Source organism: Bufo bufo, chromosome 1 (assembly GCF_905171765.1).
Source record: "Bufo bufo chromosome 1, aBufBuf1.1, whole genome shotgun sequence".
Taxonomy (NCBI): domain Eukaryota; kingdom Metazoa; phylum Chordata; class Amphibia; order Anura; family Bufonidae; genus Bufo; species Bufo bufo.
Window position 1 is genome coordinate 607580091 of NC_053389.1, and position 25599 is coordinate 607605689.

At 44.9% G+C, this 25599-nt stretch overlaps 1 protein-coding gene across 1 annotated transcript in view; it reads right to left on the reverse strand.

Moving 5' to 3' along the window:
* Positions 1-25599, reverse strand: part of SEC11A (SEC11 homolog A, signal peptidase complex subunit) — a 54585-nt gene that overhangs the window by 22000 nt on the left and 6986 nt on the right. Inside the window, exons 3-4 of the mRNA XM_040413625.1 lie at positions 6444-6593; positions 2154-2273 (exon numbers count right to left, since the gene is read on the reverse strand). Coding sequence (XP_040269559.1) covers positions 2154-2273; positions 6444-6593 — 270 coding nt within the window. The remainder of the gene's footprint in view (positions 1-2153; positions 2274-6443; positions 6594-25599) is intronic.

Below are 25599 nucleotides of genomic sequence, written 5' to 3' on the forward strand. Positions count from 1 at the left end.
CTATTTATCCCCAGGACTGTGACTGTGACGAGGGAACATCCTCTGCGTCTGGAGGAAAGAAGGTTTGTACACAACATAGAGGAGGATTCTTTACGGTAAGAGCAGTGAGACTATGGAACTCTCTGCCTGAGGAGGTGGTGATGGTGAGTACAATAAAACAGTTCAAGAGGGGCTTGGATGTATTTCTGGAGTGTAATAATATTACAGGCTATAGCTACTAGAGAGGGGTCGTTGATCCAGGGATGTATTCTGATTGCCCGATTGGAGTCGGAAGGAATTTTTCCCCCTTAAGTGAGGAAAATTGGCTTCTACCTCTCAGTTTTTTTTTTTGCCTTCCTCTGGATCAACTTGCAGGATAACAGGCCAAACTGGATGGACAAATGTCTTTTTTCAGCCTTATATACTGTGTTAGGCTACTTTCACACTAGCGTTCGGAGCGGATCCGTCTGATGTTTCATCAGACGGATCCGCTCCGATAATGCAGACGTTTGCATCCGTTCAGAACGGATCCGTCTGCATTATTACTTAGAAAATTTTCTAAGTCTGAAAGTAGCCTGAGCGGATCCGTTCAGACTTTACATTGAAAGTCAATGGGGAACGGATCCGCTTGAAGATTGAGCCATATGGTGTCATCTTCAAGCGGATCCATCCCTATTGACTTACATTGTAAGTGTGGACGGATCCGCTCGCCTCCGCACGGCCAGGCGGACACCCGAACGCTGCAAGCAGCGTTCAGGTGTCCGCTCACTGAGCGGAGCGGAGGCTGAACGCTGGCAGGCGGATGCATTCTCAGTGGATCCGCCTCCACTGAGAATGCATTAGGGCCGGACGGATGCGTTCGGGGCCGCTCGTGAGCCCCTTCAAACGGTGCGCACGAGCGGACACCCGAACGCTAGTGTGAAAGTAGCCTTACTATGGTGCAAAAAGACCATGGATTTTCATCATGGATTTTCATCATGGATTTTACCATTTTAATGTACATGGTTTAAATTTGTAGCAAAACTGTAGGTAACATAAGCAGATTTTGCTATGGAACTGCAACGGAATTGTACTTGGGAGACTCATGGCGGAAAAAATGATGGACCTTGCCCTATGTCTTCAAACCAAAAATATAAAGACAAGCGGGAAAAAAAACAAAAAAAAACAAACTTTCCCATTGTTGACATTTGCAGCATAACAGCTAGGATTCTTTAAGATGCATCTTTGCAATATGAGCGTTTCCTGCTTTACTAAGAGCTTTTACTTCACATCTGCCAAGCCTTGATCAAGGACGACATTTTTATAGCCCAAAGTTCTGAAGAGGTCCTTTGATCAAATGTAGAGCTGACCAACACTAAAATCAGATATAGCTGCAAGGAGGTGAAGAAGCTTGTTCTGACTAAGGTTACTTTCACACTCGCGTTTGGTGCGAATCCGTCATGGATCTGCACAAACGCATCCGTTCAGATAATACAACCGCATGCATCCGTTCAGAACGGATCCGTTTGTATTATCTGTAACATAGCCAAAACGGATCCATCTTGAACACCATTTAAAGTCAATAGGGGACGGATCCATTTTCTATTGTGCCATATTGTGTCAGTGAAAACGGATCCGTCCCCATTGACTTACATTGCGTGTCAGGAAGGATCCATTTGCCTCCGCATCGTCAGGCGGAAGCGTTTTGGTGTCTGCCTCCAGAGCGGAATGGAGGCAAACTGATGCATTCTGAATGGATCCTTATCTATTCAGAATGCATTGGGGCAAAACTGATCCGTTTTGGACCGCTTGTGAGAGCCCTGAACGGATCTCACAAACTGAAACCAAAACGCCAGTGTGAAAGTAGCCTAAGGCCGGTTTGAGACAGCCGTGTGCATCCTGGAAAAATGTTCCATGTGATGGATGCAATTCCATGAGTGACCGTCACATGGCTGGCCCGAACTCCCAGCATTCTAATGATTTATGGAGCTGTGGGTAATTGCTTGACTGTGGGGCTACTGTACTGTAATCACAGCATCACTCGGTCAGACAAGAATTCAAAGCAATCTCTATGATGCTGCGAGTTTGGCCTGGGAAATGCGGTTGTCACAAGGACCATTTTGTCTCAGGACGCACACGACGGTTTGAACCGGCCTTACAATTGGAATTTAGTTGCATGTGGGAAAACCACTTACCCCCTTGCTCTTCCAACAACATCCTTCTTTTCCAGCCAGTTCTGGCCCTGCTTGTAAAGTCCTCGATCATCCACGGCATTGTTGTCTCCCTTGGTTAAAAATTTGATGTCTCCGTTTTCCCTTAAAAAAAATAAAAATAAATGATCACCAAAGAATTTACAATCTAACATGAGCGGTTTTCATGCGTACACTACTTTCAACAAAGAGGCTTTTCAGAATTCAAACATTCGGAAGACCTTTTCCAGTTCTATCAGGACTAACCTAAAAGAGGGGTGTCTGTTCACAAAAGACGCAACAAATAAAATAAAAATAGCTGGGCGCTGATGCGGCAAGTATGGCTTGTGACTGCTGGGAGCCTGTGAACAAAGACCGACAGGCAGTCCTCAGTGGATCTGTGCTGGATCAGCAGGGAATTGAAGATGAAAACGCAGCTTTGTGGAGTAATAAAAACGATCCGATTGAAGAAGGGAATTGAAGAGGTGAAAACTTTCTAACAATGTGCAGCAGATCGTTTTCTTACAGGATGCGCTGAGCGCAGGGGATTGCATGATGATGAAAATAACAAATTTATTTTCTCAAATTTACCTTTTTTTATATGTAAACTACCAGAAAATGGTAGAAGGAGTTAAGACAAAAAAAACAAAAACATTTTACAATATGGCAATGCTGGAGGGGGTTACAAGTAGGGATAAAACATCTGTACTTTATATACAGATGTTTCACAGACTTTATTGTCTGCATCACAGTTTTTTTTTGTTTGACAGCACTGTTTTTCGAGATCTCTATTAGGGCTCATGCACACAAACATATTTTATGTCCGTGTCCGTTCAGTTACTTTTGCGGCCAGTATGTGGAGACATTCACTTTAATGGGGACGCAAAAAACGGAAATGACTCTGTGTGCATTCCGTGTCTGGATGGCCGTTCTGCAAAAAAAATAAAAATAGAACATGTAGTATTACTGTCTGCATTACGGACAAAGATAGGACTGGTCTATTAGGGGTTGGACGTTCTGCTCCCCAAAATGTGGAATGAACACAGCCGGTATCCGTGTTTTGCGGATCTGCAAAACACCAACGGTCGTGTTCATGAGCCCTTACAGGACTGTTAATAAGGTATTGTTGAAGTGTTTACTATACATGCTAGAAAAAGGACTTTGAAAAAGAGCCAAATAGTGGGACTTGGAGAAGTTGGATGGTCCAACTGTCAAATCTCAGAAAAAGTTGGATAAGAAGTTTCTGTAGTGTATCGGTGGTGTCAACAGTGGTCAAAGGGCAGTACTCACACACATAGAGGGGGTTCTGGATGGTCAAGACAGATGGATGCCAATATCGCCAAATTAGAAGAGCTGTTGTATCTCAAAGGACAGCCATGGCATAAAAAAAATTCTGCAGAAACCGGACTCTTGGAGTAAGACTGCATTCATGCACTCCACTAGCTCGTTTGCCAGTGACTACTCATCATCATCAGAGTGTCTGCATTGATGCCAGGACAGAGCCCACTGGAGCAATCAATGGCAAACAAAAAAGTGTTCAGTGATGAAAGCAGGTTCTGCCTTGGTACTAATGATGGTCACTTCAGAGTTCAGAGGAGGGCAGGAGAAGGTCTACTGCCATCATGCTTAGTGCAGAAATATACAGGACTATCACCAGGTGTAATGGTGTGGTGTGCCATTACCTACCATGGCCATTCCCACTTCGTATTCATGGAGGGAACATTACCAGCCTTCAGTATGTCCAGATCATCATGGAACCTACTGCTTTTTTTACTCAGTTAGGAGACGTGTTTGACCAGCAAGATAACGCCCGCTGACATATTGCTCCCACTACACAACATGCTCTTCAGGTTAGGCAGCAGTTCCCCTGGCTAGCTCAATCACCAGATCTCTCCCATCGAGGACATCTAGGACTGGATGGGGCACTGTATCTCCCATGCACACAACCACCTTGGGTGAACTACGGGTCTAAGGTGAAAGAACTTGGAATGACATACCACAAGGGCATATCCAGCATCTGTATGACCATTACCATGCCAGAGCGGCAGCCTGTATGGCATCAAGGGGAGATGCAACCCAATATTAATGTAACCCTGCCTCAACGTATACTCTGGTGCAGAACCCAAGATTAAGGGTGCACCACCTTGCTTGTGCGATCATTGACCATGCACCACTAGAGGTTTATAACTAAGCCACATTAAGTTTTTCAGATGTTCTCTTTCCACTGGTATATACAAGTCTAAAGATTCTGAGCTGTTTAATGTCACACTATAGCTTTATAGGAGTTAGGGCTCATTCAGACGGCCGTATGCTGTCCGCAAAAATACTGAATGCTATCCGTTTTTTTGCGGATCCGCAGAAAAACGGATCCGCAAAAAAACGGATAGCATTCAGTATTTTTGCTGACCCATAGACTTCAATGGGGCCATGTCCTGATTTTCACAGACAAGTATAGGACATGTTTCATTTTTTTTGCGGATCCGCAAAAAAACGGATAGCATTCAGTATTTTTGCGGACAGCATACGGCCGTCTGAATGAGCCCTTAGAGCTCCATCTGCTTTCACGCACGCATCCAGAGAGTACATGTACCTCCTGTGTACCCCAACATCTTGTCATGACAGAGACATGAGCAGAGTGGTGTATGGACTCCTATTGTACGAGCTTGTAAACTGCCTCTATGAGGATCAACCAGTTGAGGCATTTGGCCTATTAGTTTTGGTAAACATTTGTAGTCTCAGTATCCAGACCCTGACTGATTAAAACTTGACATGACATGTCAAAAGTTTTCTGAAAATGGAGGCACACGTTACAATATAAAGCTGCCTATAGCTGCCACTAGGAAGCGCTGCAGGGCTAGCTGAAGACTGAGTTATCACTGGGACTTGTATAACACATAAAACAAAGTTAAAGGGAATCTGTCCTCGGGTTTTAGCATATTAAGCTGTTACCATTGCAAGGGTCTTCTTTCTTTTTTTCATGTCATTTAGATAAAAAAGAGATCTTTCGGTTATGCTAAAGAACCTTCAAGGTGCCCAGAGGGGCGTTATTCCTCTCCTCTAGAGCCCAGTAACACCCCCCTGCAGTGCCCAGCCGGCCTTAATTTCAAGCCCAGCACGCCTCCTCATAAATACATTTCCTCCCACAGCAGAGCTGAACGGCGCCGCCCCCTCCGCCATATAATTTATTCAACATACGAACCTTGCTTCATCCTTTCTTGCGCAGCCGCAGTATCGCCGACTGCGCGAGATTTCATGCGCAAGAAAGGATGAAGCAAGGTAGTTTATTGAACATAGCAATGGTAACAGCTTAATATGCTAAAACCTGATGACAGATTCCCTTTAAGACTTTGAACACGTTTTTTATAAAAATTTCATGGGCTCTGTATAAATCTATCTTTAGGGGCAAGTGGCAATAAAGAAATTGAGAACGGAGTGTTTGAATGGAAGAAGGGAATTTAGTGCTCTAAAAACTGATCCATATAAAAGCTATATTATAAAATACATTCATACTGAATTTTGGCTCCATTTATAATGAAAAATCCCGCCACAAAGGGTACACTAAAGCCATCAGCACCAAAGTAGACCCATATTTTTACAACAATGCCTGACAGAAGGAATCAAGCATTCCTCAAGCGTAAGCCATTATGGAAACTTCACAATTGGGTGGAACCATTTTTTTACCCCATGACGCGCTATTTTGCAGCACAACAATCGCAGCTACATGAACATTTGACCATTGTAAGACACAAACGCAAGTACCAGAACAGTACTTGGGATTGCACCATCAGAGTTTCAAAGTGATGAGATCTTTCAAAAACAAGGACGTTTCTGAAAGTTTCAGGCAGTGTAGAGGTAATCATGCTTGGCCTGGAAATCTCACAGCAGTGCGTGTGCCTATTTGACCAATGCATGCGCTGTATAGTCATGACTCGCCAGGCAGATGGATGCACGCACAGTACAGGTTCCATCAGCCCGGAATGTTTCAGTACTGAACAGCGTGCACACCAATAAAAGAGGTGCACGGACTGCCGTGAAACATGATTACCTCTACAGTGCCTGTTATTTAGAGGTGGGGGGGACTCCCGGTGTAAGGGGCTAATTTGCACAATATAAAATAACTTCTCTGAATTCAGGCCGCCTATCTACAGGAGACAAATGGGATTGGATTCAGCAGCCATTCGCACACCTCCCATGTTCGCTGGATTTATTTCAAGTTATGTGGTGACAGATGCCCTTTAAATCTTAGACTATGTATGACAAATACTATGGCACGTGGTTGACAGATATATAACTCACTTTTCATGTATTTTGAGAACACGATGTACAATTGGGATCTCTCTTCCTTCTATTCTGAAGACCACGATTTCTCCAACTCTGATAGGATCATCAACACGGTTGGTCAAAAAGAGCAGATCCCCACGATGAAATGCTGGTTCCATGCTGCCACTGGGATTATAGAAGAAAAGGAGTCAGTCGATTCTGGACACTGAGGAGCAGCACAAGAGAGACACACAGCCCACAGCGACACCGATAACGATACAAAATGGTCTGTCTACAATGTCATATCTCTTACATTACAAACGCATACAATCAAATATTAGAGATTATTATATATTTTAATATTCAGCATAAAATACTTTTACACCTAAAGCACCTAAATCATTTTTAATGGTTTGTACCAGAATAAACCCCAGCCCTTCAACCGTTGGCCCAATACTTAAAAGGGGTTATCCGATATCCAATGGTGGCTTATATTTACCTGCTCCCTGGCACTTGCGTTGCTCCGGATCCCTGCATGGCCACCACTGAATCTCCCTGTTGCCCAGATCAAAACATCCGGCGACAGAGGGGGTAGCCAACAGCAGGCTGCGACAGTGACCAGCCTCAAGGGGGATGAAGGGATCCGGAGCAACGCAGGTGCCAGTGAACAGGTAAGTGTAAGCCATACAAGGGGCTTGGGCATTTGGGGGGGGATATTTTCGATATTGGATACAGAAGACAGAACGTAGAGTTAATAGCAAATGAGAGCATTCGGTGTGCTCAAGGACGTGCATTTGTGTTGCATATTTGAGTAATATCCAGTGCGCAGAGAGAACAAACAGTCACGTGAGCGATACGCAATCTATCATGGTCCGTTCAGAGAAATACTCATGGTTTTCCATACAAGATCAGTTTTGCCTGCAATGGAGTTCAATGTTTCAATTTCTTTACCAGGATTGCATCCATTTCTAACACATAAGCGAAAGGGAAGAATAACACATCTCCTAGCAGCCATCACTGACTTGACTGCACCATCCCTGCGTGAAAAATGGACGAAGTTAGACAAATGGTCAGTGAAAAACAATCTTCATGTAGTTACACCCATTGAAATGAATTGGTCAAGGTTCAGTTTAGATGCGGTCAGTTCAAAAACGGACCGCATCTAGTCGGAAAACTCACTTGTGTGAAATTAGCATTACTAAGGAGACAGTTGTGTACTCTGGTGCAAAGTATCGCAGTTTATAGTGATCACCCTGCGTAGGGTTTCGCACCGCTAATAAAATGCTAGACTACTCATGGCTCTAGCACCTGTCCAGCAGTATTTGGCATCAAAAATGGTGGAAAGTAAACTTGGCACAACCATTACGTATTGGTGTGCCATACCTCTTTGATGTATCTCTTTCAGACCTGTCGTGCATGTCTTAGAACCAGGTTAACCCCTTGACAACCCACTCCATAAAAGGTGTAGTGATACAGGTGGCGTGTCGAAAACAGTGCAGCAAAACAACCCGCATTCCACAATGGTACTTTTGCCGAAACACTTGAAAAGGTGAAAAACACCGAAAACATGTTTTTCATTTGCACAAACTAAGGTTACATGCACACAAACGTTGTTTGTTTTCGTGTCGGTTTTGATTTTTCTTTGCGGATAGGATGCGGACGGGTCCGCAAAAAATGCGGACAACACATCGTGTGCTGTCCGCATCAGTATGTCCGTTCCGTAGACTAGGCCCTCGGCCCAGGGGCGACTCCTGAAGGTGGAGGCCCCCTCTCCTCGAACCTACCTGGCAACTCCTAGTTTACCCTATTATGTATGGGCTGATAATCGTTGACGTAATGGTGGACCGGTATAGGCATGGACAGAGAGGATCAAATACAACATGCACAGTGTATACAACCCTGATGGTGTGAAATACCAAGAGGTACACGGTGCAACCAACTACAGATATAAAAGACACCTAATTACGATAACTACTGATACCACAGAATTAATCTGTGATCAAGCCAAACGCGTTTCCCCCACGGTGTGGGATCATCAGGGGGTAAATGAATTTAGATATTTAAGTAGATACATGAATAGAAATTGTCGAGCGGAGGGAGGGAGGCCCAAATAATATTGGTGAAACCTCTTTTCGTTCCTTTTTTGGAGGGATATGTCATCTATAGGCACCAACAGGGACCCATTATGAATAGGCTCCTTACCCTAAGCGGCTGGTTTATCTGACCCAGAGCGTATCCCAAGCTTATCGTTGTCATTTATAATTGTGAAGCCTCTGTGAACACTACTAACACCATTGGCCTCTGTGAACTTCACTATCTTGAAGGCTGTTTTTGGCACTGTTTGAGAGACCGATCGTGGCTATATATGTGAACTGTATTTCCCCTGGACACAATACCCACTCTGGTTTTCCCACGTGAGATATACGTGTCCTATACATCAAGACTGTTGGTATTTGTCCCCTCCTCCTATTCCTCCAAGGATTGTCATCTGATCCAATCTTTTAATCCCACTATTGACTGTCATTATTGACACGATTTGTTGAACGGCTACATCACGGATGCGCCAATATTATTTGGGCCTCCCTCCGCTCGACAATTTCTATTCATGTATCTATTTAAATATCTAAATTCATTTACCCCCTGATGATCCCACACCGTGGGGGAAACGCGTTGGGGTTGATCACAGATTAATTCTGTGGTATCAGTAGTTATCGTAATTAGGTGTCTTTTATATCTGTAGTTGGTTGCACCGTGTACCTCTTGGTATTTCACACCATCAGGGTTGTATACACTGTGCATGTTGTATTTGATCCTCTCTGTCCATGCCTATACCGGTCCACCATTACGTCAACGATTACCAGCCCATACATAATAGGGTAAACTAGGAGTTGCCAGGTAGGTTCGAGGACAGGGGGCCTCCACCTTCAGGAGTCGCCCCTGGGCCGAGGGCCTAGTCTTAGGACATGTAATTAGGGTCAATTCCCGGCTAGCATCTTGGTGGATTGGTATGCGCCTGGACACTAATGGACAAATTGTTTGTTGTAGTAGTAATATTAAAGTTTTTTTTTTTTTTTTAAGGGTTACGTTGTAGCTGGACCACTTAAATTCTGACCTTTAACACATTATTTTGACTCATATCCTATATTGCTGGATGTTGATTGTCCGTTCCGTAGCCCTGCAAAAAAAATAGAACATATCCTATTCTTGTCTGTTTTAGGCATTGTTACAATGGATCCGCAAAAAAAAACAGATGGCATACAGATGTCATCCGTTTATATTTTTGCAGAGCCGCAATTTGCGGACCGCAAAACACATACGGTCGTGTGCATGTAGCCTAAGTGAGAGAAAATGTGATAAAACATGTATGGTGCACTTTTCTCTGAGGACACGGCACACTTACCTGCCTGTGGAAACACACCTTCATAGTGCAGTGCAAGCACGAGTGCTTAGAGGACCTGTGCAGTATTATTATGGTGCACTAATTATATGGGCACCACGTGGTACGCAGTCACACCTTACTGCCACATACGTCATAATCAAAGCCGAACGCAAGGTGCATGGGGGTTGCATAACAGGGGACTCGAGGGGCTCCCTAAGTTGAATGTTGTAGGGGTCTACTTGGCTATATAATGCACGTCACTACTTGTGTATTCTCCTTGAAGAAATGACCTCAGTTCAGCTCAATAGTACTTAAGTCCAAGAGATAAAGTTCACCGATATGACACCACAGAGAACCCTGTGTGATATAGTAAGCGGCCCCAATGGAAGGTCACAGTAAGGGGCATACAACGATGATAAGTCAAAATGAAAATCAATCACCTATAGCCGGAGTGGGAACACATGACAGCTCTATATCAGAGCACATGATAGACTTCTCCTGTGGCAGAAGTATAGCCTATTTACTTTTCCTATCCATGCTTAAGGAAAAATACATAAAACCTTTGGATAGCCTTTTACAAGCACCTTCCCTGATTGCTCTTCAAGACGGAACATACCGCCACCTCGCATCCACGCTCCTTGATATTTACACAAACATGGCATGAAGACCAGTACAACACATCCGCGCGACCTTTAAAAAGGTAATCTCCACTAATTTGAGAGGAGATGTCAGGTTCACCCAGTGTTTGCTTTATGAAGCCATCAATCACAATAAATATATCCAGCGGAAAGAGAAAGAAAGAAAATGTTCAATTGTGATAAGGAAAAGGGTAAGGCGATTAGTGGTGAAACCTGGAGGACAGCTGGAAAAATGGCCTTATCTCGCAGATTTGCATAATTCTGATTAGCAGCCGGTTGATGAGGCAAAAATGCCTATATTAATAAAAACTAGGGTTATTAACCGGAGAAGTACAGCAATAATTCCGGAGCACTATTCTGAATATTTCCCCACTTTAATGATTACAATGCTGGCTTCTCACTGCCCGTCCCCTGGGAGAACTTCATGGACTTTTTTCACACCTACCAACATTGTATCCAACGATGCATTGGCCTACAGTACCCAAGCCACCGATAAAGCCTTAAAGGGAACCTCCTCACCACGAAATTATGATGTAATCGGCAGACAGTATACTATAGAGCAGGAGGAGCTGAGCGGACTGATATATGGTTTTATGGGGGAAAAAAAAAAAAAAATCTGTAAAACTTGTAGTTTATACATTAAACCTTAAGAGAAATGTGAGACCTCACTTTGGGCTTTGTCATGCAGAGTTAGGGCTCATGCACACAAACATTTTTTTTCTGTGTCAGTTCGTTTTTTTTTGTGCAGCCCGTGTGCAGAACCATTCCGTTCCATGGGGCCACAAAAAATGTTTTTATCTGTTTGTTTTTTTTGCAGGACAGAAAAGCAGCAAATAATAAAAAATAATAAAAAACGACGCGTATACAAGCACTGACAAATAGAGTCAAAAGTATGCACTTTTGAGCTATGTTTGCCTGATTATAGTCTATGGGTGCAGCAAAAACAAGATGTGAACAGCTCCTAAGGGCTCATGCACATAACTTTTTGTTGTTTTGTGGTCCTCAAATTGCGGATCTGCAAAACACGGGTACCAATTGTGTGCATTATGTATTTAGCAGAACGGAACAGCTGGCCCCTAATATAACAGTCCTATCCTTGTCCGTGATGCGGACAATAAAAGGACATGTTCTATTTTTTTGTGGAACGTAATGAAAAGTTTTTTTTTTTTTACACTGCAGTGAATGGTAGACAGATGGAAATGTAAGACAATATATTTCCATCTGTTAAACATAGTGTTTTTTCAGATAATGCCATTGCCTTCAAATCTTCATTTAAAAAAAGAAATGTATCACAAAAATGTTAACTTTTTTGTTAAAAAAAATGGACACAAACGTACTGAAACAAAACACATCTAAACATATATGTTATAAAAAAAAAATTGATAACCACAATATATATATATATATATATATATATATATATATATATATATATATATATATATATATATATATATATATATATATATATATATAGACCAAGGAATGTGGGCAGCACCACTGTCTGAAAGGTACAGACGGAGTGCCAGCGGCTGAGTCGGCGATCCACCTCCAAACAATATAGAATAAATGAACTCCGCAGCACATCAGAGTAGTGAAGAAGTAAAAGAAGCTTTAATCACCAAGCATGCGACGTTTCAATCCTCTCAATGGGATTTTTCTGCTTGAGAAAAATCCCATTGAGAGGATTGAAACGTCGCATGCTTGGTGATTAAAGCTTCTTTTACTTCTTCACTACTCGGATGTGCTGCGGAGTTCATTTATTCTATATATATATATATATATATAAATTTTTTTTTTACTAACATAATAACATAGTTTATAGTCTGAAAAAAAAGACATCTGTCCATCCAGTTCAGCCTGTTATCCTGAAAGTTGATCCAGAGGAAGGCAAAAAAAAACAAAAAAAAACCTGTGAGGTAGAAGCCAATTTTCCTCACTTTAGGAGAAAAAAAATTCCTTCCCGACTCCAATCGGGCAATCAGAATATCTCCCTGGATCAACGACCTCTTCAGAATTCTAGTAACTATAACCTGTAATATTACTAATACTGTGCCTCTTTTTACACCACCCTAGGCACTTAAAAAAAAAAAAGGGAAGTGGCAAGGGTGAGAAAGGGGCGCAGCCAATAGCAGAGACAAATTTATCTTGATTTACGCCAGTTTTTAAGTGCAAATGAAGCCAGCCATAAGTTTAGGGCAGCTCACAGACTGCCTAAGGATGTGCCAATTATTTGTGCCTCATCATAAATTAGGCGCATCCTCTGACAGTCAGGGGATATCAGACAAGCCCAGAAAGCACCTCTCTTGATATAAACTATTAGAAAACTGAGGAAACCACAAAAGTGTTGCAAAAAGAAAAAATACTGGGGCAGATTTACTAATCATAAATAAGTTTAAAGGGAACCTGTCACTGGGATTTGGGGTATAGAGCTGAGGACATGGGTTGCTAGATGGCCGCTAGCACATCCGCAATACCCAGTCCCCATAGCTCTGTGTGCTTTTATTGTGTCAAAAAAACCCGATTTGATACATATGCAAATTAACCTGAGATGAGTGCTGTATGTGACATGAGTCAGGGACAGGACTCATCTCAGGTTAATTTGCATATGTATCAAATCGTTTTTTTACACAATAAAAGCACACAGAGCTATGGGGACTGGGTATTGCGGATGTGCTAGTGGCCATCAACCCATGTCCTCAGCTCTATACACAAAATCCTGGTGACAGGTTCCATTTAAGGGCCTATTAGACCTCAACTTTATGAGAAAATCATCACAAACGAGCATTCATAGGAACGCTCATTCAGGATAACTGGCTTGAATTATTAAGCAGCCGATCAGCCAATGAAAGAGCATTTTCATCGGCAGAAGGGCATCTTTCATTCACGTGTAATCAGGGATGTGCTGCCGATAATTAGGGATGAGCGAAGTCAATTCGCATGAAACTTCATTTCAATACTGTACGGAGTGGGAGCTCAATACAGTATTAGAATGTATTGGCTTTTTACTTCGCGAAGTTTCGATAACTTCATAAATTGATTTTTACTGTAAAAAAAATAAAATCCCGAACTCGGATTCGGTTCCAAGGTGCGGAACCGAATATAACGAGGGAGGAATGAATGCAGTAGAAGTGGGTAATCAGGATGATGCAAAGAAGTGCAGATGGACATGTTCTCATCCCCAGATCAGGCAGTGTAATAGCACCTTTAGGCAGGCTGTGGAGACCTGCACCAGATTTATCACAGTGGCTCAAACTGGATTATAAATCTGGTGCAGGGATAGACACTTCAGTCTAACAGTAGAACGGCCGATTTTTTAATAGCTGTTTTTCTACAGATGCAAGTGTAAAAGTAGCCTTAGGCCTCTTTCACACGGGCATTGCGGGAACATGCGCGATTTTTCCACGCGAGTGCAAAACATTATAATGCGTTTTGCACTCGCGTGAGAAAAATTGCCCATGTTTGGTACCCAAACCCGAACTTCTTCACAGAAGTTCGGGCTCGGGATCGGTGTTCTGTAGATTGTATTATTTTCCCTTATAACGTAGTTATAAAGGGAAAATAATAGCATTCTGAATACAGAATGCATAGTAAAATAAGGCTGGAGGGGTTAAAAAAAAAATATATAATATTTAAACTCACCTTAATCCACTTGTTCGCACAGCCGGCATCTCTTCTGTCTTCATCTGTGAGCAATAGGACCTTTGAAGACGTCACTGCGTTCATCACATGATCCATCACCATGGTGATGGATCATGTGATGAGCGAAGTGACGTCATCAAAGGTCCTATTTGCACACAGCAGAAGACGAGTTTAATTTATTTTTATTTTTTTTTAACCCCTTCAGCGCTATTTTACTATGCATTCTGTATTCAGAATGCTATTATTTTCCCTTATAACCATGCACTTGCTTGCGATTTTCACGCAGCCCCATTCACTTCTATGGGGCCTGCGTTGCGTGGAAAACGCACAATATAGAGCATGCTGCGATTTTCATGCAACGCATAAGTGATGCGTGAAAATCACTGCTCATGTGCACAGCCCCATAGAAATGAATGGGTCAGGATTCAGTGCGGGTGCAATGCGTTCACCTTCCGCATTGCACCCGCGCGGAATACTCACCCGTGTGAAAGGGGCCTTACACATGTAACACCACCAAAAAAGTAAGAGGCAGAGATGTAAATTCATACACAGTCCTTGGGACTGCGTCTACATGCACATACCTTCACTAAATCATCAGAATTGGAAAGAACAAAAGCCTGAGAATTTCAGGAGCCAGTAAATTTACCAGTCACGGGGGAGATCTATTAAAACCAGCCTTGTGCACGCTGGTCTTCGTATGCGCTGAAGTGAGATGCGCCATGCCTATTAAGAGGCTCATGCATCATATCAAACTTCATGGAAATTTTGAAATGCAGGGCACACTTTTTTTTTTTTGGCTAGTGATATTCTTTTCAATTTGTGTATGTTGGTTCCTTTTTAAAAAAAAGCAGCACGTTGAAACCCAATGGAAGCATATTAAGAAAAAAACAAAACAAAACACCACATTTCAAAAATGGCAAGTGACATGAAAAAAAAAAATATTGGATTACACTTACCGGTAATCGGTTTTCTTTGAGCCTATGACAGCACCCCTGGAGAGACCGCCTCCATCTCCTCAGGACAGGAAACATAACCGCCTTTTAAAAGAGGGATCATCCCCTCTACCTCCAGTCCTTTTTCAAGAACTAAGAAACATAACATCTCAAAAAGCTAAACATTGTACATTTGTTCTCTATATATATTCTCTTTTTTTTTATTTTTGGCATAGGAATTAATCGGGTGCTGTCATAGGCTCAAAGAAAACCAATTACCGGTAAGTGTAATCCAATATTTCTCTTTCGCCTATGACAGCACCCCTGGAGAATAGGCAAGATACCCTATCTAGGGTGGGACAACAGCATGAAGCACCTTACGGCCAAAAAGTAAGACCCTCATTTAAAGGAATCTGAAGTCTATAGTGCCTAAAAAGATTATGTGGAGAGCTCCAGGTAGCTGCCCTACAAATAAGTTCTATAGAAGCTGAAGCTCTCTCTGCCCACAAAAAGGAGACTGATCTAGTAGAGTGAGCCCCAAACCCTGAGGGCGGAACAACCCCCCTAGAAGAGTAAGCTGAGGAGATAGCTTGTCTAATCCACCTAGCAATAGTCTGAGAAGAAGCCGCAGATCCTTTCTTTGCTCCCTGAAATAAAAGCAGTAGACGTGAGGAGGATCTCCAAGGCTGAGTGAGCTGTAGATATTGTAAAATACACCTCCCAACATCTAAACAATGGAATTCTGCTTCCTTCCTTAGAAGAAGCACAGAAGGAAGGTAACACTATCTCCTGAGAAAGGACTTTTGGTAAAAAAAAAAAAAAGAAGGATCAGGAGAAATCACCACCCAATCTTCCAGGTTTACCAAGTAGGGAGGGTCAACTGAGAGAGCAGCGCTCTCATTCACCCTCCTTGCCGAGGTAATGGCCAGAAGGAACACAAGTTTAAGGGAAAGCATCTTTGGGGAGATCTTATCATTAGGCTCGAAGGGATCTGAAGTGAGAGCTGAGGAGACAAAATTTAAATCCCAAGGAACACTACTTTAACTTTTACAGACCAGGGACAACTTGGACACTAGTCACAAACCTCTTAACCCAAGGATGTTCGGCTAACCTAAACCTCAAATCAAGCACTTAAAGGTGAAATCTGGACCTTTAAAGTGCTAGGCCTAAACTTTTTCTTCCATCTCTCTTGTAAAAAATCTAATACAAGCGGAATGTCACGAAAATATAGCACATCGACAGGTTTAATGGCGTATACAAATCAGAAGTGACCTTCTTTCGACTGGCCAACAGAGTGTTAACCACATCCTCAGAGAGACCCTATTTCTTTAAACTCTCCCTTTCAACAACCAGGCAGTCAGGTGTAGATTCATCAACTCCAGGTGAAAGATAGGACCCTGAGACAGAAGCTCCCGAGATTCCGGAAGCACCCAGGGGTTCGCTATCGACATCCTGCGGAGCCAGGAAAACCAAACCCTTCTCGGCCAAAAGGAAGCTATAACTATCACTGTGGCTCCCTCTTCTCAGATTTTTTTGAGACCCCTTGGTAACAACTTTAGGGGGAGGCTTAAAGAAGGCCCTGCCGCCACGATTGGGACAAAGTGTCCACTGCTCTTGGATGCTCCCCTGGAGAAAGGGAAAAGAAGGTCTCTACCTTTCTGTTTGACCTGGTGGAGAAAAGATCTATCTCCGAAAATCCCCCTTAATGCTGTAATCCAGGCATGGCCAACCTGCGGCTCTCCAGCTGTTGTAAAACTACAACTCCCACCATGCCCTGCTGTAGGCTCATACCTGTAGGCAGTCTGGGCATGCTGGGAGTTGTAGTTTTGCAAAAGCTGGAGAGCCTCAGAGGTTGGCCATCCCTGCTGTAATCTGATTGAATACCCCCTGATCTAGGAACCACTCTCCCTGGTTTAGATAATGACTGCTAAGGAAGTCCGCTTTCACATTGTCTGAACCTCTTAGATGTACTTCAGAAAGAGATAATAGAGAAGCTTCTGCTAGACTGAAAATTTGATGAGTGAGACCCATGAGGCCCAGAGCCCTTGTACCTCCTTGCTGGTTGATATAGGCCACTGCTGTCATATTGTCCGAGTAAACTCTCACATTTCTGCCTTTGATAACCCAGAGACTCTGTACTAAGGCTATCCTGATCGCATTCAATTCCTTGAAATTGTGTGACTGGGATAGAGAATTGCTGTCCCAGCTCCCCTGCAACAGAAGGGACCTCACCTGGGCTCCCCAACTGCATGGGCTTGCATCCGTGGTCAAAGGGAGAACCACCTCCCTGAGCCAAGGAACCCCTTCCTGTAATTTTTGCAGTTCCATCCACCACCCCAAGGAATTCAGAGTCTGGGGTAGGGGTGGGCAATATGGCCTAAAATCTATATTGCAATATAATTTTAAGCATGTGCGATATGCGATATATATCGCAATATATTGTTTTCTATATTTGGGGGGGCGTGTTTAAACTTTTTTTTACTTTTTATTTAATAACTATTAGCCTCCTTAAGGGCTAGAACGTAGAACCCTTGTCATTCACCCTAATAGAGCTATATTAGGGTGAATAGGACTTTACACTCTCCCTGCTGCCCTGTGCTTTGTGCACACAGCAGCAGGGAGCTGATCCCCCTCCCCTAAATGGTGCCATTCACAGATCCCCCCTCCCCTAAACGGTGCCATCCCCAGATCCCCCCCTCCCCTAAACGGTGCCATCCCCAGATCCCCCCCCTCCCCTAAACGGTGCCATCCCCAGATCCCCCCCCCTCCCCTAAACGGTGCCATGCACAGATCCCCCCCCTCCCCTAAACGGTGCCATCCACAGATCCCCCCCCCCCCCCCTAAATGGTGCCATCCCCAGATCCCCCCCTCCCCTAAACGGTGCCATCCCCAGATCCCCCCCTCCCCTAAACGGTGCCATCCCCAGATCCCCCCCTCCCCTAAACGGTGCCATCCCCAGATCCCCCCTCCCCTAAACGGTGCCATCCCCAGATCCCCCCCTCCCCTAAACGGTGCCATCCCCAGATCCCCCCCTCCCCTAAACGGTGCCATCCCCAGATCCCCCCCTCCCCTAAACGGTGCCATCCACAGATCCCCCCCCCCCCCCCCCTAAACGGTGCCATCCACAGATCCCCCCCCCCCCCCTCACAGGAATACATTTAAAAACTAATCAGTAACTTTAACTTTATTCATTGGTGATCTCTTTACTGTATACCTTACTAGGTCTTAGCTCCGATAACAGCATGCAGTGCGGGGGGCGGCGCTCACTCACTGACGTCACGCCCTGCGCCGCCTAGTGGGAGGAGCAGGCGCGTGACATCAGTGAGTGAGCGCCGCCCGCCCGCTGTTATCGGAGTTAAGACCTAGTAAGGTATACAGTAAAGAGATCACCAATTAATAAAGTTAAAGTTACTGATTCGTTTTTAAATGTTCTACTGTCAGCGGCGTGGCCCTGTATATTCTAACCCCCAGGCAAGCGTCCCTGTCACCATGGGAACGCCTGGGGGTTAGAATATACCATCGGATTTGAGTTTTCACGCGCTCACTGAGATCGTGAAAACTCAATGATTTACTGTCAGTCCCTCCCCTCCTCCTCTTTTGTCATTGGTGGTCAGCGGCAGCCGCGCACAGTGGGGAGGGAGGGACTCTCTCCTTCTCCACTGCGCCCAGTGTGCCGGCTGGCTCAGGAGAAGATGGTGCGCGCAGAGAGCGCGATCATATTGCGGTCCGGCGATATAGGCGATATGCTCAAAATCCATATCGTGGCACTAAATTATATCGCATATCGCCTATATCGTCTATATCGCCCACCCCTAGTCTGGGGTGATAGAGATCTCTGCGCCCAGAGAGAGGAGACATCTGTCCCAATCCTGCAGAATCTGAAGCTGGAGAAGCCTTGAATAATACTGGGCCCACTCTACCCCCGGAATAGTGGCCGTCATGAGACCCAGCACCGACATGGCCTCCCTTAGGGTGACTGACGGATGCGAGTGCAGTAGCTGAACCCTCGATCTGATAAGCATAGCTTTTTGAAGGGGTAACAGGCACCTCTGGGAACTGGAGTCCAGGATCATTCCTAAGAAGCTGCATCTCTGGCTTGGGCATAAACTGGATTTCTCTAGGTTTATCTCCCATCCCAGTTTCTCCAGAACCTCCCTCGACCAGGCAATCTGTCGCTGAAGAATCTGACTTGAGCGGGCAACTAGAAGAAAATCGTCCAGATACAATACAATGACAATCTCCTTCTCCCTCACATGGGCCATGATACAATCTTCATGAAGACCCTCTGAGCCTGTGAGAGTCCAAAAGGTAAGGCCTGGAACTGAAGATGCAGAAGTTCCAATTCTAACTAGACTGCTACCCTCAGAAACATCTGCTGGCTGGGATGGATAGGGACATGATAGTACGCATCCCTCAGGTCTATTGTAGCCATAAAGCAGTCTGGGAAGAGATTGTTCACAGCCGACCTGATGGATTCCATACAAAATCTCTCGTACAGCAGATAATGGTCTAATCACTAAGTTTATTATGGTCCGAAACGAGCCATTTGGTTTTTTGACAAGAAAAAGGGTCGAGTAAAACCCCTTTGTCACTTCCTGCTCTGAACCTTTACCAACACCTTTTTCTCTAGTAGGGAAAAAACCTCTCTGAGATGATGGCCGACTGCTTTGTGGGATCTGAACGGTAATCTGTTATCACAAATCTCCTTCCTGGAATGCTTTGAAATCTTAGTTTTAAGCCCTCCCTTATCACCAAATTTAGGGCTGTTGGATTAAATCTGGGACGGAAAGACCTCCTAGGGGGCTGACTAACAGAGGGAAACCCTTTTTTCTTGTCAGAGGCCTTTTCTAGTAAATCGTCAAGGACTGGCCCAAATAAAAATTCACCCTGACAATGGATAGCACAAAGTTTAGCCTTGGAACTATCATCCCCATTCCAGCCCATTAACCAAATAGCCCTATGGGCAGAGTTAGATAAGGCGGAAGCCCCAGCGGAAAATCTTAAGAGTCCGCAGAAGCGTCTGCAAAAAAATCTAACGCATTATATATAGTAGGGAAGGAAGAAAGTAACTGCTCTCTAGGGGTACCCCCCTTAATGTGAGCCTCTAACTCTCCCACCCACACTTTTAGGGACCTAGCAACTGAAGTAGCGGCAATAGTGGGTTTAAAAACCGCCGCAGAGGCTTCCTAATTCTTTTTTTAAATAAACATCTGCTCTTTTGTCCATCGGGTCCTTAAGCGAACCCATATCCTCAAAAGGGAGTGCAGCTTTTCTGGACATTTTCACCACCGGAGCATCAAGCTTTGGGGCCCTAGCCCAAGGAGCGGAGATCTCCTCATCAAATGGATATTTCTGCCTCACAGAAGAAGTTACAAAAAACTTCCTATCAGGTTTCTTCCATTCTCTGACAATAACCGCTAAAATCTTTTTATCCACATCAAACACCTTTCTTCTTCTGGGACCTAAACCTTCAAACATAGAGTCTTGGACTGACTGCGGTGGCTTCTGATCATCCAACCCCATGGTAGCTCTAACCACCTTAACTAGGGAGCTAGTGTTCTCAACATGAAACAGTGTCTTCCCTGCGGACTCGTCCTCAGGGGACTCATTTGATGACCCCCATTATCCTTCTTCCAAACCAGAAAGTACACCACTGTCACTGGAGGGAGAATGTTTAGCTGCAGCCGCCGAAGTAGTGGGGCGGCTTTTAATTAAACTGCTAACTGACTCCTTCATGGATCATGTTTAATGCTGCCCATCAGAGACGGGGCCTCCTCCTCCATTAACTTTCTGATACACACTTGGCATAGGGGTTTTGCCCAGGCAGAAGGTAGCTTCTTTTTAGACACCGCACATCCCCTTTCTTTTGATCTGGAGGTCTTCCTGGAAGACTCTTTTGACACCTAAGCACAAAACATGACCCCATGAGTATATACTATAAAAAAAACATGCCGGGGTATAACCTCTCTTACCCCACTGTGGTACCGGTGTATCATTGGGTTTCAGTGCGCTGAGCCTGCTCCATGCTCCTACAGCAAAGACAAGCCAGAATGGAGGAACTGCCAGTGAGCCGGCTGGGCTTTTCTCCTCCGCACGCTCAAGCCGGCTGCCTCCCCTTCCGGTCCGCAGCCTCAGCTTCCCCCCACCGCACCAACCCGGAAGTAAAGGAATCCAGAACGCGGGCCGAACATGCGAACACGGCCGCAGAGGTTCGCAGGAGGCCAGGAAGGCCGAAACCCCCCCAGGACTCGGGAAGGAGAACGGAAGGGGTAGGGAGAGAAAACAACATTGCTTACCGGTAATCGTTTTTCTCGATACCCATGACGGCACCCTGTGCGACTCAGGACCTCCCATCAGGACAGGAAACCTGAGAAGATAAAAAGGACACACCTCCACACAACACCAGTAGAAGAAATAAATTGTTCTCCGGAGAGAAGTGACAAAGGGTTAAAAACCCTCTTTTTTTTTTTATTTTTTTTTTTATATATCTATATTACGTCATATAGACCTGGCAAAAAAGCCATCAACATATATATATATATATATATATATATCTGCTTGGGGAGGGAAATATCGGGTGCCGTCATGGGTATCGAGAAAAACGATTACCGGTAAGCAATGTTGTTTTCCCCTCACCCATGACGGCACCCTGTGCGAGATAAACTATAAGTAGAACCTAGGGGGGGGGCCACAGCCTGAAGGACTTTCTCTCCAAAGGAAGCATCAGAATGGAGCTGTAATCTGTAATGTTTAAGAAAAGTATGCGGGGAGCTCCAGGTAGCCGCCCTGCAAATCTGGGCTAACGATACATCAGCTTTCTCACCCCACGAAGTAGACACCGCCCTCGTAGAATGGGCCCCAAAACCTGAAGGAGGGGGGAGACCCAGGGAAATATAAGCTCTAGCTATGGCCTTCTTCACCCATCTAGCAATAACCCCTCGGGATGCTTTTTTCCCCCTATTTCCTCCTAAAAACTGAACCAGGAGGTTCTCGTCCTTTCTCCAAGGAGCCGTAACATCTAAGTAGACTAACAAGCATCTCTTGACATCCAAGCAATGAAACTTTTCCTCCAAGCTATTGGAGGGGTTGGGAAAAAAGGAAGGCAACACAATGTCTTGGCTCCTATGAAAATCGGAGACAACCTTGGGAAGAAAAAAAGGCAAGGGCCTGATAACTATCTGGTCATCCTGGATGATCGTATAGGGCGGAAATGCCGAGAAGGCCTGGATCTCCGAGATCCTCCTAGCCGAGGTAATAGCCAGGAGGAAAGCCATCTTAATGGATAAGATGTCAATGGGAACCTCTAGTAAGGGCTCAAAGGGTCTATCGGTTAGGGCCGTCAAGACCCTATTTTAGGTCCCAAGGAGGGGAAAGAGGTCTAACGGAAGGACAGATTCTGGCAGCGGCAGAAAGGAAACGCTTGACCCACGGGTGGTTTGCTAATTGGAAGTCAAAAAAGTAGCTCAAGGCCGACACCTGAACTTTTAAGGTGGAGGCCTTGAGCCCTTTGTCTAACCCTGCTTGTAGAAAGTCCAAAACCTTAGGGATTTCAGGAGGACTAAATGGATCAGGGCTAGAACCCAAAAAGGAAGAAAAGACATTCCACACCCTATTATACTTCCTAGCTGTTGACGCTTTTTTGCTACCTAGAAGGGTGGAAACAACTTTGCTAGAAAGCCCTCTCTTTAACCAGATGTCCCTGTCAATCTCCATACTGCCAACTGAAGAATCCCCGGATTGGGATGCCATACGGGCCCCTGGGAGAGTAGATCCTCCCTCGGAGGGATCACCCAGGGAGGGCTTCTGGCTAGACTTAAGAGGGTGGGGTACCAGATTCTCTTGGGCCACTTTGGGGCTATCATGATTATGGTGGCTCCCTCCGTCCGTACTTTTTTCAGAACCTGCGGGATTAGGGAAATAGGTGGGAAGGCATAGCCGAGTTCCTGGCTCCAATCCTGAGCCAGACTGTCTACCGCTGTAGGATTCTCTGTGTAATCTAGGGAGAAGAATCTCTTTGTCTTCCTGTTCTTCCGGGTGGCAAAGAGATCTATAGTTGGGGTCCCAAACATTGTTACAATCTGGGAAAAAACTTCCTCGTTCAGACTCCACTCTGCCTGCCTGAGTTCTACTCGACTTAGAAAATCGGCCACCGTGTTCTCTTTCCCTTTCAAGTGTATTGCGGATAAGACCAGGTTCCTGTCTTCCGCTATTTTGAAAATTTCCTGGCAGAGGAAGATTAGGGATGGTACTTTTGTCCCGCCTTGATGATTTATATAGGCCACTGTTGTTGAATTGTCCGAGTAAAATACCAACTTTCTGTTGGAGACCTCTGGAACTGCCACCTTTAGTACTCTTTCTACCGCCTTGAGCTCCTTGTAATTTGACGTGCAGACCCGGGTTTTTAAATCCCATCTTCCCTGCCAGTATTTTCCTTCTGAATGAGCTCCCCAGCCCCACGGACTGGCGTCTGTCGTTATCAGCATGGGTTCTATGAAGGACCAAGGCATTCCTATCGAGAGGTTCTTCTCGGACGCCCACCACAGAAGGGAGTACCTTGCTCTGGAGGAAAGATGAAATTTTCTCTCTAGTGTTTGTGGAAGACCATTCCAAATCTTCAAGATATCTGACTGTAACGGTCTCGTGTGGATCTGAGCGAATGGTACGGCTGGAATTGTAGCCGTCAGGTGCCCCAGTACTGCCATCGCCTCCCTGATGGAACATTGGAAGGACCGGAAAAGGAACCAAACATGCTCTATTGTCGAGGACACTTTCTTCTGAGGGAGGAATGTCTTCTGAGCCGTAGAATCTAGCTGCATTCCTAAAAAGGTGCAAACTTGAGAAGGGGTTAGACAAGATTTCTCTTGATTCATTTTCCACCCCAGATCCTTCAACAGAGAGCACACCAGAGCGAGCTCTGCTTGTAACTGCTCCCTTGTTTGGGCTATGAACAAAAAGTCGTCCAGATATGGTACTACTACTATCCCAGATGATCGAAGGAATGCCACCATCTCCGACACGACCTTGGTGAAAATTCTCGGGGCTTGAGAGACCCCAAACGGCAGTGCCCTGTATTGCAGGTGCAGAAGTTGGCCCCTTACTTGGACAGCCGTCCTTAAATACTTTTGGGAGGAAGAGTGAATTGGGACGTGATAATAGGCATCCTCTAAGTCTATACTTGCCATCCAGCAACCCTGGTATAACAGGTCTAAAGTTGTCTTTATAGTTTCCATCCGGAATTTCTTGTATCTCAGGAATTTGTTTAGACGTTTTAGGTTCAGAATCATACGAAAGGAACCATTGGGTTTCTTTATTAAAAAGAGTGGGGAGTAAAACCCCCTGCCCTCCTTCCTCCCCGGGACCTGGCAAACCACTCCTTTGTCCAACAATAACTGAACCTCTCTCTCCAGAACTGTGGATTTTAGAGGATCCTTTGGAGTTGGAGTGTGGGTGAAAAAGACTTGGGGATAGGAGCGGAACTCTAACCTGAATCCCTCCGCTATCCCCCCCAAAACCCACTTGTTTTGGGTGACGTTCGCCCAAGCCGGGAGAAAGGCAGAGAGTCTCCCCCCAACCTGGAGTCTGGCATCATTGCTTGTCTTTTGGTTTGTTATCCTGGGATTTAAACAGGAAACCGCTAGTTTTTCTTGGAAATCTATCCCTTTCCTTCCTATCGTAGGGCTTACCCCTCTGTTTTCTAAAGCCCTGCTGGGGTTTACGAAAAAAGGGGGGTTTTTGAGGGACAGGAAACCCTTTTTTCTTGTCAGATGCCTTCTCCAAGATGTCATCCAGGGAGGATCCAAACAATCTATCACCCTCACACGGAAGGGCACACAGTCTGGCCTTAGACCCCTGGTCACCCTTCCATGACCTAAGCCAAATGGCTCTTCTAGCCGCATTCGTCATAGCTGAGGACTTGGCAGCAAAGCGCATAACATCCGTAGAAGCATCCGTTAAAAAATCTGCCGCTTTAGCAAAGGTGGGAAGAGAAGCTAAGATTTCCTCCCTGGGCTTTTTTTCTCTAAGATGTTTCTCTAGCTGTTCAATCCACAATCTTAAGGACCGGGATACCCAAGTGGCTGCCACTGCGGGTCTAAGACAAGTAGCGGAAGTTTCCCATGCCCGTTTAAGGTATATATCTGCTTTCTTATCTAATGGGTCCGACAGGCAACCCAGATCATCAAAGGGGAGGGCAGATCTCTTAGCTATCTTAGCGACTGGAGCATCTACCGTAGGGGCCCTATCCCAGCTGGAGGAAACTTTCTCTTCATAAGGATATTTCCTTTTCACCGAGGAGGGTAAGAAAAACTTTCTATCAGGATTCTTCCATTCTCTATTGATGATCGCTTGCATGTTATCATGAATAGGGAAGACCCGATGTTTTTTTAGGGCCTAATGCCTGAAAGGCCTGGTCCGCAACTGATCTGGTCTGCTTAACTTCTTCTAATTGCATGGTTGCTCTGACCGCTTTTAATAACGGCTGCGTGTCCTCTGGGGAAAAGAAGGATCTCCCTGAATAATCTTCATCCGAGGAGTCCGAATCACTAGACAATAGTTGTCCGGATTCTCCGCCATCTTCGGAAGAGTCCAACTCAATACTGTCG